Source organism: Diplotaxodon limnothrissa, linkage group LG9 (genome assembly GCF_057381915.1).
Source record: "Diplotaxodon limnothrissa isolate DT_005_m linkage group LG9, D_limnothrissa_male_GT1.1, whole genome shotgun sequence".
NCBI classification, from domain to species: Eukaryota; Metazoa; Chordata; class Actinopteri; order Cichliformes; family Cichlidae; genus Diplotaxodon; species Diplotaxodon limnothrissa.
Window position 1 is genome coordinate 13,450,602 of NC_140604.1, and position 16,057 is coordinate 13,466,658.

At 40.6% G+C, this 16,057-nt stretch overlaps 1 protein-coding gene and 1 pseudogene across 1 annotated transcript; one reads left to right on the forward strand and one right to left on the reverse strand.

Annotated features, from left to right (window-relative positions):
- Positions 1 to 329: 329 nt before the first annotated feature.
- On the reverse strand, positions 330 to 8,009 carry LOC146625293 (V-set domain-containing T-cell activation inhibitor 1-like). Its single transcript, XM_085362151.1, has 6 exons — positions 7,937 to 8,009; positions 6,934 to 7,248; positions 1,681 to 1,944; positions 1,080 to 1,364; positions 514 to 611; positions 330 to 344 (listed from the first exon to the last, which is right to left on the reverse strand). Exons 1-6 carry the CDS (start codon positions 8,007 to 8,009, stop codon positions 330 to 332), a joined length of 1,050 nt encoding a protein of 349 aa, XP_085218277.1.
- Positions 8,010 to 14,746: 6,737 nt separating this feature from the next.
- LOC146625294 (uncharacterized) lies at positions 14,747 to 15,853 on the forward strand (annotated as a pseudogene).
- Positions 15,854 to 16,057: the final 204 nt, after the last annotated feature.

Genomic DNA, 16,057 nt, shown 5'->3' on the forward strand with positions numbered 1-16,057 from the left:
GTGTCACGTGGCATTTCTTTTCTCACAGGAAAACTGGCTTCAGTGAGTCATGAAAAGAAGCATTTCTGTTAAATGACAATAAAAACAATCACATACTGTGTATTCATCATGAAGCACAACTTCTACAGATTTAAATAAACTGCAGTGATTCCAGCTGCACCAGCTTCCACCATAACATATCAGTTATGCATAGTGGTGAAATAATTTCAATCCTGAATTCAAATGAATTAGTAATAATCTATTAATTATTTATTAAATCATATAAAAAAACAAAACTAGAAACTAGACTGAACGCAGAGAACAGTTTAGACCTTTAGATTCCACACTGTTCACAGAGAGCTGCTCTGTGTTTTAAGACATAAGATTTAATCATGTTCTGGTTTCACTCTTGAAAGTTTTCTCACATTCTTTGTAACCTGAGGAATGTTTTACAAACCATGAAAAATCATCACTTCAAACAACAAACACAATATTAAGATGGAATTAAATACTGTGTGTAAAATGTCTTTTTACCTGATTATTCCGCAGTACCAGGAGAGTTACTAATAAGCCTAAAACTACAATGACTGCAATGACCACTCCTACGATTGCTCCAACATTAGATGAATTCCCTGAAATGAAAAAGAGGTCAGATAACTGATTTTTTTCCTTGGAAGAATTTAAAAATGCATTTTGAGTTTATTAGCTGTGAGATGAACAACTCTGAGTCTGGCAGCAAAACATCATCAATGGAGCTTTATTAGCACAGTTCACCATGGCAACAGGTAAATAAATTGTAAATAAATGTGGACCAGGGAATATAAAAATGTCTGTGATATTAATCTTTAAAAAGGAGGGAAGAAAAGAGTCAGTTTGATCAGCTCAGTCCACTCCACCATCATCATCACACGCGGGGAAAAACTTTTTTATTAAAAAAACAAAACAAAATATTGACAGTGTTCCTGACAGATTACTCAGTTATATCAGTAACGGTATCGAGCAAAACATTTTCCCCACTGATATCTGATATTCAAAAATTGCAGTGTGTTTTTTTTGCTATGCTTACACCCATAAAAAGGAAAATAATGATGTTAATTTACCTTCATTGATCTTCACAAGGATATTAGTTATTTTAGCCTCCACAGCATCAGCGAGTTCACACGTGTATGTTCCCTCCTGATCTGAGGATAAGTCCTGCAGTGTGAGGCTGCCTGACTCTGACACGTCCTTTACATGCTGCTTCCACTCCTCTGAGACTGTGTACTGACTGTTAGTCTTTGTCAGGATGATCTGACTGTGGTCGAATCTCCAGATGAGGTTTGTTACAGGGGTGTGTGAGGGGGAACAGTGGATTATTGTTTCAGACTGGCTCTCAGTCACTAATCCTGAAAAAACAGATGCAAACACAAAAAAACCCATTTTTTATTTGATTCTGATTTAAAATGTTTGGTTTCACCTTTCTAGTGTGTATAAGCTGATGACTCATTACAACGTGACTTAATTTCTTTAATATCTGTAGAGACTTATCCTCAGACACCAAACTCTGAAGGATAGACTAATATTTCCTTTGATTACATGAAATACAAAAAAGTAAGGTCTAACGTTTAAGAAAAGAACAAAATGACTTCAACAACTTTTCAAACCTAAATGAAGATTTTAAAAGGTGGAACTCTTATTTTCCAAATGAGATGTTAAACTCACCTTGTTGCCTGAAGGTTGCGCTCTTCCTGTTTCTGCCAGTGCTGACTGCACAGATGTAATATAGATCCATGTCACTGTTTGGAAGTATCGGAGAACTGGTGATGTTGTAAAGCTGCTGCTCAGTCTGATGGACTGTTGTTTTGTTGTTGGTGATGCTGGATGAAGGGCTGGTGGACCAGGTGATCTCAGGTTTAGGGTAGATCCCCTCTGAGCTGCAGGTGATCCTTTGTCCTACTTGTTGGAGATCGACTTTACGGACTGGAGCTGAAAAAAAGAAGAAAAAAAAAAAACAAAAGAAAAATAATTACTAAAAAAGTCAGAAAGAGATTTTTTTGTCTTTTCTGTTTATTTCATGTTAACATGATTTAATTTAACAAAAATCATGTAATTCTTGAATCTCATACCACAGTAAAATATAGCATTTGTCTTAGGGTTTGACACAGCATTTCAAAATACAGATAATGATTAATGATGTAGCATGTGTCATATATTTTTTATGTATTTGAAGTGGACTGGAGCTGAAAAAGAAAAAACTTTACTAAAAAGGTCAGAAAGAGAGTTTGTTGTCTCAACTAGTCTTTTCTGTTTATTTCAAGTTAACATGATTTAATTCAACAAAAAATGTGTAATTTGTGAATCTCAGACCACAATAAAATATAGAATTTGTCATAGTTTTTTGACGCAGCATTTCAAAATATAGTTATTAATTAATGACATAGCATGTATCGTATTCTTTTCATAATTTGAAGTGTGATATTAAAATACTACGTCTCAGCCCTGGTGTTACACACAGGCTCTGGGGCTTCTAACCCCAAAATGGTCCCTTTGCCTCTCAGCTGAATTGTGCTGACACACTTTTACAACTATAAGTCAAGATGAAGTCAAATGATTTGGTGATGACAATGTAAAAAACCCACATTATTATGGTAACAACCAAGTCCATTATAATTATTTAGTTAATAGTAAATTAGAGCATGTACACCAAATGTAGCAGCATGACTGAGGAGGACACTTATTTTGGAGAACATACGAGTCGGTTTTTGAAAGCTGGCAACCCCTTGTATAAGTAAAAAATATCATCAGTTCATGAGATGGTCTTTAAGACATGAACTACTTGATATGAGTCTACTGTACGTTTATGGTTATTGTGCAAACGGGTTTGTGATGTGGTTTTAGGTTGTTTATGCTTGAATTTGTTGTGTAGGGGTGTAAATGTGGCAGCATTAGTCTTTTCCCTTAAAAAAATGAAATAACAAAGTGAGTCTAACCTAACTCCATCAGAGCTGGTCATTCTGCTCTGGTGCTGATAGAACCAGGGGTAATAACTGGATATATATTTTAAGTATTTTAAAATACAGTATTCTCAATCAACAGAGGATTTAGACCAACACATAAGGTTGGAACCCTGACCTCATCTTCCAGGCTCCACCAGTACTGTATTTATTGGAGAAGATGTGTGACCATCTTTTCACAACCATGTAGTATCCCGATTAGCTGCCATTATTGTAACCCCCCCCCCCCCTAAAACAAACAAACAAAAACAAAACAAAAACAAAAAACAAAACAAAACAGGTCCGTGCCACCTGCCCGCACACCCAAATTTGCATCCGTTAGCTTGTGAGTGTTGTGTTGTTGGTATTTACTTGTTATTTACTTCATATGTGCAAATAATCTTGACCAAGATGGCGCCGCGTATGGATGCCCTGGTGCTTCAGTGCGTTACTTTTGTCTTGTTTTTGTGCATTTCTTCTGGGCACTCCTCTGGATATTCTTACACCAGAGAAGAGCTCCTTAACTGCAGGACTACAACGCCTGTGGATTTATTTCCAATATTTGTCGCATCTGCGGCAGATTTACTGCTGACTCTGATCAGGAAAGTGAGACGTCGAAAGAGAGGTAAGCGAGCCGGCGTACTCGTGCGTTTGAGGAAACGCGGACTGAGAACGGCCCTTCCTGGGATCTTCCTTTCTAATGTACGATCACTCTGGAATAAGATAGACGAACTGGCCCTGATGAGAAGCATGAACAAAGACTTTGCCTCCTCCTGTGTCTTATGTTTTACGGAGTCGTGGCTCAGTGAGGACATCCCGGACTGCGCGCTCAAGCTGGAGGGCTTTCATCTGCTGCGCGCGGACCGGCAGGCCGCTCTCTCCGGTAAAACCAAAGGTGGAGGTGTCTGCTTCTACATCAATAGTGGCTGGTGCACAGATGTAACAGTGATTGCTCAGCACTGCTCTCCCTCTCTGGAATATCTTTTTATTGACTGCAAACCGTTCTATTCTCCGCGGGAGTTTGCTTCATTCATCCTGGCCGCTGTTTACATCCCGCCAGACGCAGATGCGCAGGCAGCTCAGTGCGCACTCGCGGAGCAGATTCTCCACACGGAGCGGACATTCCCGGACTCTCTCATCATTGCTCTTGGGGACTTTAACAAAGCCAATCTGAGCCATGAGCTTCCAAAATATAAGCAGCATATTAAATGCCCGACCAGAGAGGAGAGAACATTAGACCACTGTTACAGTACGATCAGCGGGGCCTATCGCGCGGTGCCCCGCGCTTCACTCGGACTTTCTGACCACGTCATGATCCACCTAATCCCCGCGTACAGACAGAGGCTGAAGCTCTCCAAACCTGTCGTGAGGACTAAAAAACTGTGGAGCAACGAGGCTGTGGAGGAGCTTCGCACGTGTTTGGAGTCTACAGACTGGGACACAATGAAGGCTGCTTCTAACAGCTTGGACGAGTTTACGGACACTGTCACCTCCTATATCCACTTCTGTGAGGACAGCATTGTGCCATCACGCACCAGGGTGAGTTATAACAATGACAAACCCTGGTTTACTCCTAAACTCAAAAAGCTGTGGCTGGAAAAGAGTAAGGCGTTCAGAAGCGGAGACAGGGACTGCTACAGAGAGGCCAAGTACAGGTTCACTAAAGAAGTGGACATTGCCAAACATCAGCACTCTGAGAAGATGCAGCAGCAGATCTCAGAGAATGACTCGGCCTCTGTGTGGAAAGGTTTTAGGAATATTACAAACTACAAGCCTAAAACCCCCCACTCCACTGATGACTTGCTCTTAGCCAACACCCTTAACAACTTCTACTGTCGTTTTGACGAGCCATCAGGCAGCCTTCACACCTCCAACGACCCCAACAATAGAGGCACTTTGGACACTCATTCCCCCACCTCTCCCCCCTCCATAGAGCCATCACCACCTTCAAACTGTTCACCTGCAACACCCGCCCCCTCACCCCACACAAAAGAGGATTTCACACCACCTCCTCCCACCACAACTCTTCATATTCATGAAGCAGATGTGAGGAAGCAGTTTAAGAGTCTGAATGCTCGGAAAGCTCCCGGCCCAGACGGTGTGTCTCCTGCCACCCTCAGACACTGTGCAAACGAGCTGGCCCCAGTGTTTTCTGGCATCTTCAACTCCTCACTGCAGGCATGTCATGTGCCTGCCTGCTTCAAGTCCTCTACCATAATCCCTGTCCCCAAGAAACCTAGGATCACTGGACTAAATGACTACAGACCCGTGGCTCTGACATCTGTGGTCATGAAGTCATTTGAGCGCCTAGTTCTCTCCCATCTCAAGACCCTCACGGCCCCCCTCCTGGACCCCCTGCAGTTTGCATATAGAGCCAACAGGTCTGTAGACGACGCCATCAACATGGCCCTACACTTCATCCTGCAGCATCTGGACTCCCCAGGAACCTACGCCAGGATCCTGTTTGTGGACTTCAGCTCTGCCTTCAACACCATCCTTCCAGACCATCTCCGAGGCAAGCTTTCCCAGATGAATGTGCCTGATCCCATCTGCCGGTGGATCACTGACTTCCTGACGGACAGGAAGCAGCACGTGAGGCTGGGAAAGAATGTCTCGGACTCCCGGACCATCAGCACCGGCTCCCCTCAGGGCTGTGTTCTTTCTCCTCTGCTCTTCTCCCTGTACACCAACTGCTGCACCTCCACCCACCAGTCTGTCAAGCTAATCAAGTTCGCAGATGACACCACCGTCATTGGGCTCATCTCGGACGGGGACGAGTCTGCCTACAGGAGGGAGGTTGAACGTCTGGTGTCCTGGTGCAGCCACAACAACCTGGTGCTGAATGCCCAGAAGACAGTGGAGATTATTGTGGACTTCAGGAAGCACACAGCCCCACTCCCCCCCATCATCCTGACTGACACCCCCATCACCTCTGTGGACTCATTCCGCTTCCTGGGTACCACCATCACCCAGGACCTGAAGTGGGAGCCCACCATCACCTCCGTCATCAAGAAAGCCCAGCAGAGGATGTACTTCCTGAGGCAGCTGAAGAAATTCAACCTGCCAACACGGACGATGATGCAATTCTACACTGCAATCATCGAGTCCATCCTCACCTCCTCCATCACCGTGTGGTACGCTGGAGCCACTATCAGGGACAAACAGAGACTGCAGCGTGTTGTGCGCTCTGCTGAGAAGGTGATTGGCTGCAGACTCCCATCTCTGCAGGACCTGTACACCTCCAGGACACTGCGGCGTGCAGCCCGGATCTCAGCTGACCCTTCTCACCCTGGACACAGTCTGTTTGACCTGCTCCCCTCAGGCAGGAGGCTCCGGTCCATTCGCACCAGAACCTCTCGCCACAAGAACAGTTTCTTCCCCTCTGCTGTTGGACACATGAACAATAACCACATGATTGTCCCCGCCACTAACACATGACCCTACGCTGTGTCACTGCATCATTTCATGTTTGACACTGATCACCACCTGCACTCATGTATATATCTTTCTACGTAGCACTCATAATTCTTATTCTCATGTATATATCTCATGTATATCTCATGCACATATCTTTCTTTCTTTCTACATAGCACTTTAATTCTTATTGTCTGCACTGAAGCACCGCAGCAATTTCCTAATGTTGTAAACCTCAACATCTGGCAATAAACCCATTCTGATTCTGATTCTGATTCTGATTCTGATAAGTGTTAAAACTTGTGCTGTCAGCGTTAATCTCATTAAAATGACATTTACACCATAACCGCATCAACGGGGCAAATCTCTGTTTGCGTGCAGTCCCATGCACAGGGCGATCCGCGCTTACTCACTAACGGAGATTTGCCCCGTTAATGCGGTTATGGTGTAAATGTTATTTTAACAACATTAACGCTGACAGCGCTAGTTAAAATAAATGTATATTCATGATGCTTTGACTCCATAGAAGGTGCCACTTGATTTTCATTTTATATATTTATTTCTTTACCGTCCACATTCAGGATGATGAACATTTCTGTGTTTCCACTGATGGTGCTGGTGTAGCACTGGTATCTCCCCTCATCCTGAACGTTCACCTCTGTCAGCTGGAGTGAGGCATTTCCTCTGTAGACCTGATCCTTGAAAAGTGAAGTCCTACTTCTGAAGCGCTGGTGTTGTATTACAAGCTGGTCTTGGTCACCGTAGTATGAATGGACACGAAGGTTTCCTTCTGTCTTAAACCAGTGGACAACAGGTTCAGAACTGCCATGGAAGCTGCACGGCAAGATGCATCTCTCCATAAAAATACAGGAGACCTGAGAGTCTGAGAATCAGTTAAAGACTGTGTTAGTGGGAGATGACATTTAATTTACAGCAGATATTTACTTTTAATTATTGTCCTGTTAGTGTCATTTGTGTCTCGGCAGGAGAAGCAGAGACTAACATTGGGCGACTGTTTTCAACATACAGATAACAGTGTGAATATCAAACCTCTCATACAGGCTAATGTGATCAACTAAACAACTTCAGTCTCATTATGTGTCCCTGTGGACCCGTAACTGGAAAACAGTGGCTTGTGGTTACAACTGGTCCATTAAAAATTACAAATTGTTGTTTTACAGATCTGCTTGTATAAAGTTTTATTATTTCCATTCAGCCTTTTGCTTGAGATAAGCAAAATATTTTGACATTACCTTTGCTCCATGGAAACTAAAATGTAAGAATTGTCTTATATAATCTGCTGAATTACAAGGGAATTACAGATTTATATAAATATAGTGATGTAAGAAGTAAGAAAGCTGTATATTTGTTATGATAATGCTGCTTTTATGTCATGTGCATTAATATGTGCATACGCTTGTACATACTTGGTAGTGATTTAATAAACTCAGTCAAATAGCAAAGTTTCACTTCATTAACACTTAAGAGTTGAATATATTGTGATATCAAGGGCAAGTTAAAGCAAAGTAAATATTTTGGCATCATGCTGCTCTGGTATTTGCTTCACTTACCTGCTCGGGAAACTCTCAGTATCCACAGAAACTCCACGACCACCAAAAACATAGTGCAGGAGACCCTGATCATATTTCTCTAAGATTTCATGTGACGGTGCAGCAGTGAACAGAAAAAATGACCATACGGGGTGGCAGTTACATCCAGATAGGCAGGTTTTTCATTCCTTTAAGTCAAGTTTGAACATGCCTGAAATACAAGGAAGAAAAAACAAATGCTGAAAAAAGAAATGCTGTTAACAGTCATTGCCCTTTTCAGTTCTTTTAACTGCAACAGTTCAGTTCACACACAGAACAACAGAAAAATCTGCAAAACAAATCCAACTATGCAACACAGAGGACAAATCTCTTTCTACAGTTGAAAAAAACTGAATGATTATTATAAGTTCTTCAAAAAGAAAGTCCAATACAGACTGTAGCAACGTTATGTACATTTTCCCAGTTAGTGGTATGTAAGACATCAAGCAAGCATAACCTAAATAGGAAGATTACAGATAGATATGAGTAGATGGAAGTCAGAAAAATCTCAGGAATATGTCCTGAAAATAGAAAATGCCCCAAAGCAGCTGAAGGAATGAAATGGAATTTACATCGAGAAAAGCCAAAACAGTGTTAGCAGTGTAATGCATTTGTTAATGATTCCAACGTTTTTCTACTTGGTCTGCAAAAGAAACATCCAACAAATAAGTTATTCATTTTAAATTTTATGTCTCACAAAGACAGAAATGCGAGCCATTAAACAAAAATGTTTACTACCACAGTGTGATGCTGTCATCGCCACATTACGGATGATTTTAGTTCTTAGTTAAAGGGTAAATGAGCTCTCCACTGCTCGAAGTAAAGAAAAAACAGATCCAATTTACTTTCTCAGAGAATATTGAGCGGTTCGCAGCCGAGTGTGAAGCAGCGGGAATGAGGATCAGCACCTCCAAATCTGAGGCCATGGTTCTCAGCCGGAAAAGGGTGGAGTGCCCACTCCGGGTCGGGGATGAGTTCCTGCCCCAAGTGGAGGAGTTCAAGTATCTCGGGGTCTTGTTCGCGAGTGATGGGAGAAGGGAGCCGGAGATCGACAGACGGATTGGGGCTGCAGCTGCAGTAATGCGGACGCTGCACCGGTCCGTCGTGGTGAAGAGGGAGCTGAGTGTAAAAGCGAAGCTCTCAATTTACCGGTCGGTCTACGTCCCTACCCTCACCTATGGCCACGAGCTGTGGGTAGTGACCGAAAGAACGAGATCGCGGATACAAGCGGCAGAAATGAGCTTCCTCCGAAGGGTGGCTGGCCTCTCCCTTAGAGATAGGGTGAGAAGTTCGGCCATCCGGGAGGGGCTCAGAGTAGAGCAGCTGCTGCTCCACATCGAAAGGAGCCAGCTGAGGTGGTTCGGGCATCTGACAAGGATGCCCCATGGGCGCCTCCTGGGTGAGGTGTTCCAGGCATGTCCCACCGGGAGGAGGCCCCGGGGCAGACCCAGGACACGCTGGAGAGATTATATCTCTCGGCTGGCCTGGGAACGCCTTGGTATTCCCCCGGATAAGCTGGAGGAGGTGGCTGGGGAGAGGGAGGTCTGGGCCTCTTTGCTTAGGCTGCTGCCCCCGCGACCCGGCCTCGGATAAAGCGGATGAAGATGGATGGATGGATGGAATATTGAGCCACTGGTACAAAGTTTGTTTTGCATTTGTTGTTTTTAACCATGATCGTCTACAGATATTGAAGTAACACGCTTTCATTTCTGTGCTAGTGATTGTTGTTGTGTCTTGTATGGAGGACCAGAAATTCTTAATTTTGATGCTTGTGACTTTTTGTGACTCGTCCGATATGCTGCAATAACACAGCAGAATTTTGAACTCAGTCCTTTCCCCACAGTGGTGACAGCAAATTGTGCTAGTCGATGCTTTTCTCGCCTCCTCTTGAAATAGTCAGCATCCAAGTGACTTGAGGCAACTGTTGTTGTGATCTGTTGGTATATAAATAACACTGAATTGAACTGAACTGAATTGGATGAACCACAACAATCGACAAAAAAATAAGGCACTGAGGTTTTGGCACAGTGCTTTCACCAAGGAGAATAGGATTTAATGATTCGTGCATTCTTTTAAAGGCATTTCATACTTGCCTGAGGCCATGTTGGAACTTCCCAACATACCTGATACATTACCTGTATTAGCTACATTTACATTGTTTTTATCTTTTTGTGCTGTTAAAATTATTTTCTATTTTTATTTAAAGCAGTTAGGAAGATTTTCTATCGTAAAGAAAAAGTAGCTAAAATGTACTTTAATTAAAAAACTGTGTCTGTATAAGCTGCTATTCAGTTAAACCTTGATAATAATTCAGTATATGTTTTAACAATTAAAGAAATAAAAAAATATATACTTCTGCATAACAAAAGTATCCACCAGAGACACCAGAGCATTTTAACACACATGGTTGTGTTTGACGTTCTTCTAAATTGCAGTCCAGAGTTTGTCAGGTGGGTTTATTTTTCTTAGTTTTTGTTTTGTTTGTTTTTTTGGATAATCTGTTCTCAGAGTTTACCTGAAAGATATTCTCCATTAAAATGTTTCCTCTAGAGTCACTGCTCGGTTTCACACAAGCAGGGATGTTTATCTTTGAGAGAACTGGCTAAGACTTCGTCACTGTGATGGTCTGAAACTGTCAGGCATAATCAGGCATACACAGATTCATTATTGTTTTCCACAGCAGTCCTCTTTTCAGTACAGTAATGTTACGATTCCCTCCATGCAACGTGTTTATGGGTAATCTGTGAATTGTTACAAAAATTGGACAAAACACAAATATAAGATTTTTTTTCAGAGCTTTGTCTTCTTTTAACTTTTTCTTATAACATACTAGACTCATGTGTTTTTGCTCTTAGCTTATCCAGTGATGTGACAAGTCAGTTTTGTAGCTTGATTTTCCCACAAGTACTTGATCGTCTTTTTCTCCACCTCATGTCTCCCTCTGTGTTCTTATTGGAAGAGCCTGTCGGAGCAAATCCCTAGAGATTGTTCAAAAAACAACTCACACTCTGAAGGAATGCTTCACCCCACTCCTACTCACTGGTGCAGCCCAGCACTGAGGTGCTGACCTCTGTCCCACATCTCAGCAGTTTTGCGATGAACACTGGAAGTTCCTCACTATTCTTTTCATCTGCTTTTGAGTTCACTAGCCCTCCAGCGAAAATGACACTTTCATTACTGTATGATCTGAAAAATGTTTTATATTCATGAGACATTATGAGCACATGTCTAAAATGAATACAGAGCTCAGCAGTGTAGGCAGATTTTCTATAGTACAGTATTACTGTTGGATTTGTATTGTTGATTATCATTTATGCTTAGAAATATCTAGTTATCTATGCTTAGAGTTTTATAATTAGTTGTAGATTGATAGAGGTTTGATCCTTAGTAGTCTGCAGAGACGTTGTATGCATTCCAGAGTGTTCTGGCATTCACACCCACATTCTGGGAGCATGGGAGAGGGCATACCTTCTCTTATTGTTTTATGGTAGGATAAACGTGTCTATGTCTGTTTTAGGCTAAGTGCCTTTTGTTTAGATGAACTGTCTAAAATGAATACAGAACTCAGCAGTGTAGGCAGATTGTCTATAGTACAGTATTACTACTGCTGCTAAATCACATTTAAATCACAAACACACAAATTTAGGAATTCAAACTATTCAGAATCGTGAACATGTGAAAATCCGCCTCTTTTTCTTGTTTGAAACATTTAAAATTTTGGAATTGGTGGAATTTGGTAACTTGTTTTTAAATCAATAACAATGACAAAAGAAAACAGAAGAGATAACAGAAAAATAAAAGTTAAAGTTTGGAGTAAAATAGTAAATTATTTCATTTCTCAATATCCCAGTTGAATGTTTTAGGTCAGTTTGCTGTCTTTGCGAAAATAATGATACAAAAGTTTTGAAAAAACTTAAGGTTGCAATGCCTCACTATGAACATTTCGGACAATGAAAAACCCATAATAATTATATCTTTCATTTTGTCTTTATGCCTTAAAGACACAATGCTTTGATCAAAGCTGCTTAATTTTCCAAATTAATAATGCTTTTGCTACGTATACTTTGTGTTGGTTTTATTGACTGTGCCTTCAAATCTAAAGAGAAAGAGGCTTTCTGTTTTTTCATGTCATGGATGTTGTTGAACGCTGCTTCAGTCTGACACACTATTAAATCATTGTGACTAGACAGCCGTTTAATTAGAGTCATTATAGACATCTGATTGTATCTTCATGACCATAACACTGTTTTCAAACAACTGATTTTTTACAGAGTAGTTCAAACAGATTTTCTCATGTAAGATAAGATAAAAGATGAGATAAAACTTTATTAATCCCTCGGGTGGGTTCCTCTGGGAAATTCGGTATGCGTTTCGCTGTCTTTACGTTGTTGCTCTGAGGAATTGAATCCAGAAGATATGATCATCAGTAGAGATAACATAAACAAAATGAACTGCAAAGTGAAGGGAGAACGTCATTTACCTCTTCTGCTTTTATACAGGATGAAGCCTACTGCTTCTTCTGTAACCACAATAGGTCTAATCACCCCTCCTAAAATAGCTCCGGAATATCCTGAAACACAAAGAAACAGAGTCAGTTTTAATGTCTTTTGGCTCAAACCTCATCACAACTCTGAACTGGATCTTTTTTTTTTTGTCAAAATGATTATATAATTTCTTGATTTATAAAGCTTTTATATAATTTGCTTTATGGCTTTATTGGAAGAGGTTTGACGTCAAACACATAAACAAACTTAAAATGGAGATGGAAGACCAAGTAAAATGAATTTTGAAAGATGTCAATGGTTACTTGCTGAACTATGAAATCAAGCAGGTTTTCTGTTGCATACTGTGGAGTAAACGTCATATAATATTGGCTTCTGCCTACATAATTAAACAGGTACGGAGGTTCAGACTCAAGCTGCCTCTCCTTTACTTGTCTTTAAGATGGCACACAGACCAAATCCAGCACTTTTCAGTCTTTTATTCTTTCCTGTTTGTCACTTTTGCTTCTTAATAACCTGGCATTAAACAGCTGCACTTAACCTGAAAGCTAACATGTTAGCTAACATTAAATGGCACCACATTGATGCTGAAATCAGACAATTAAGAAAGTATGTGATTGAGTGTAACAAGAGGTGCTTATATTTTAGAAATGTTTACTAGATAATATGTACTAGGAAAAAATGGGAAAAATATGTATTCTTTTGGTTTAATTCAATGTTTAGCATTACAGCAGCTTTCATATTAAGATAGTAATCAGTTCCATTGTCTTTTTTGACTCAATGACAGTAGTTAAAACAACCTTAAACAAAATAAACTAATTAATTTGATTTATTAAATGGGTAGTTACTTTTTCTAAAAGTTTTTGTCGTCTCTTCAGCATCACTAACTTCACATGTGTAAATTCCCTCCTGAAAACTTCTGCTTCCATTTCTCTGAGATTGTGTAGTTGGTCAGAGTCCTATTCAGGATGACCTGATTATGGTTGAATCTCTACATGAGTTGAATGTTTGAGGGACTGCATGAGATTGTGTTGTCATACTCATGCACATTTTCAGAAGCTGAAATATTACTCCAAAAACACAAAATTTCCAGCAGGTGATCTAGCAGATTTTTAGTGTCTTTTCTGTCTCTCTCTCTTCCCCTCTGTTTTTCTTTCCCTCTCCTTTTGTTGAGCCTCTTCCTGGCTTCTCTTTTCTTTGTCTTTCTCTGTCCTCTCCCGCAGTCCTGTCTGTTTCGACTGTAATAACTTATTACAAGTAAAATAAATAAATAATAAAGATTGAAAAAACTATGACAATCAAGTTGCCCAGTATGACAAAAGCCATAATGATCCATTTGGGAAGATAAATCTGTTGGGCAGTTTTCTTGGCCTTCAGACAATAATTCTTGTTGGAGCTATTTGTTCTTATTTTTTTTATTATTTTGAAATTAGTTAAAGTTTGTTGTTAGTTTACTTATATTTGGGGTTTATTTACAAGTTTATTTGTAGGTTAATATTTGTTTCAATGTTTTGTTTGTTTGATGTTACCTTGTTAAATTAGTCAGTAAGAGCTGTAGGGCCATTTTGTTTCTATAAATAAAGAGACTGGTATAGGACCAGCATGCACTGCGGTGGGCCTATGGTTTTTTACCAGAGCAGGAGAAGTAGCAGGAAGTAAGAAAAATGGATCTTGTTATTGCCAAACTGGATAAAATAAACCATAAAAACGCAACTTTCAAGTCTGGACAGTGGACTTCTTTTGCCTGCGTACGAAATATTATCTCAGTGCAGCAGGGGCTTGTGGACTTTTAATTGTGGGATGTTCGGTTTGTCAAACAAAAGGAATTGCCACTAGAAAAAGTAAAAAACCTGCCCGTGGACAAAGGAATAATCCTTCATTAATGGATATGTTGGATATATGGCTTTCAAGGATCACCGTCGAACTCGAATAAAAGTTACTGGATCGTCTCTGAGTAATCCAGACGGATTTGATGTTGAGGCCTGGATCAACATGTCACTCGTTCATCAAAGCTGGTGAGTGATGATATTGTTTAAGCCTTAAAGGAAAACGGTGAAGCTATTGGAGTTTAAAGACATTATTTCACTACAAAGACTGATGAACTGAGTTTTGATGTACTAAATTGGTGCATAATTGGATCGCTAATTGAAACATGCCAACGCCCTCTGTGGAAATTGTTGTTCACTGCAATCAGCAGGTAAATGGATGTCGTGTTTGCGCTTTATGCTATGGATTCTCAGTGTGCTGTGCATCTTTATAATGTTTGAAATAATCCAAGAGGACAATAAAAATGTCGGATATTAAGAGTAAACAAGAGGATGACACTGAGATGCAAGCAGAGAAAAGAAGCATCAAATTTACGCCAAAAGGTTTGGATTTGTATATAAAGACATGCCAAGAAAAGTGGAGTTCAATGTGTAAGCAAGCATCTAAGTACATGGGGAAAATTTCCGCTTTAATGACCTCACATGAGAACGTTAAGGAAGTGTCTTCTGAATTTGGGAAGTTTATTAAATGCTATCAAGATGCAAACGCTTTGCAAGAATCCTTTTTAAGTTCGCCACTGCCAGAAGATGAAGTGACAAGGCAAAGCACACATTTTCAGTCGAAGGTGACAGCATTCTCTGTTTTTATGGACAAAGTAAAGGTTTGGTTGCAGGAAGCAGGCGAGCCGTATACTGAACAAAGCAATACTGCTCTTAATGATCAAGCTGTTGAAAGTTTGGATGAAATAAATCCTGAAGACAGTGTCTCTAATATCTCAAGTGTAAAGCCACCTTCGAAAACATTGTCACAGCAAAGTCAAATTTCATCAACATCTTCCGCACGCATTAAAGCTGCGGCTGACAAGGCAGCGCTCATGGAGCGACTCGCTGCATTAAAGAAAAACATTCTATTGAAGCGCAAGAGGAAAAACTGAGAAAAGAAAAGGAGAAATTATCCTTGGAAACAGAGTTGTCAGCAACTAAGGCAAAGCTTCGTGTCTTAAAAATAAACTCAGTTTGTAGCTCTGAGCGTTCTGATGGAATGAACTCTTATTTTGAAAGAGGGCACGTACAAGAAGCGCCTTGTGCTGATACATTTGTTCCGGCAGAAAGAGATTACTCTGGTATAAATTCTGCATCTGAATCACCAGTAATCATACCTAGACAAAGTCGAAACCAACATCAGGTGGATGAGATGATGGTAAAAGTTGATGCTTCAGCTCAAGTGACGCAGCAAACACAGCCTCAGTCTCCTACTTTGACTGAGAATTGCATGAAGGAGATTGTCAATATTATGCAAAAACAAAATGACATCACTACTTTGCTTGTAAAACAAAACATATCTTCTGTCCTCCCAGCCAGAAACATCCCTGTTTGATGGAGACCCTTTACAGTATACAGATCATTTATGAATGCCTTTGAAAATGGAGTGGAAGCTAAAACTGATAACTGGAGCGACTGTTTGCATATTTTAGAGCAGTTCACTAGGGGGCAGCCTAAAGACTTGGTGCATAGTTGTCAGCATTTACCTCCTGAGCAGGGCTATTCCACAGCCAAATATCTTATGAAGAACATTTTGGGAACGAAAATAAAATTGCCTCTGCATATATGGAGAG

Bases quoted from the DNA above. Each gene is read 5' to 3' on its own strand.
- LOC146625293 (XM_085362151.1), bottom strand. From the start codon at position 8,009: ATGATCAGGGTCTCCTGCACTATGTTTTTGGTGGTCGTGGAGTTTCTG. The intron at 7,249-7,936 runs GTAAGTGAAGCA...ACTGATTCTCAG, and splicing joins ACTGAGAGTTTCCCGAGCAG to ACTCTCAGGTCTCCTGTATT. The intron at 1,365-1,680 runs GTGAGTTTAACA...CTGTTTTTTCAG, and splicing joins CGCAACCTTCAGGCAACAAG to GATTAGTGACTGAGAGCCAG.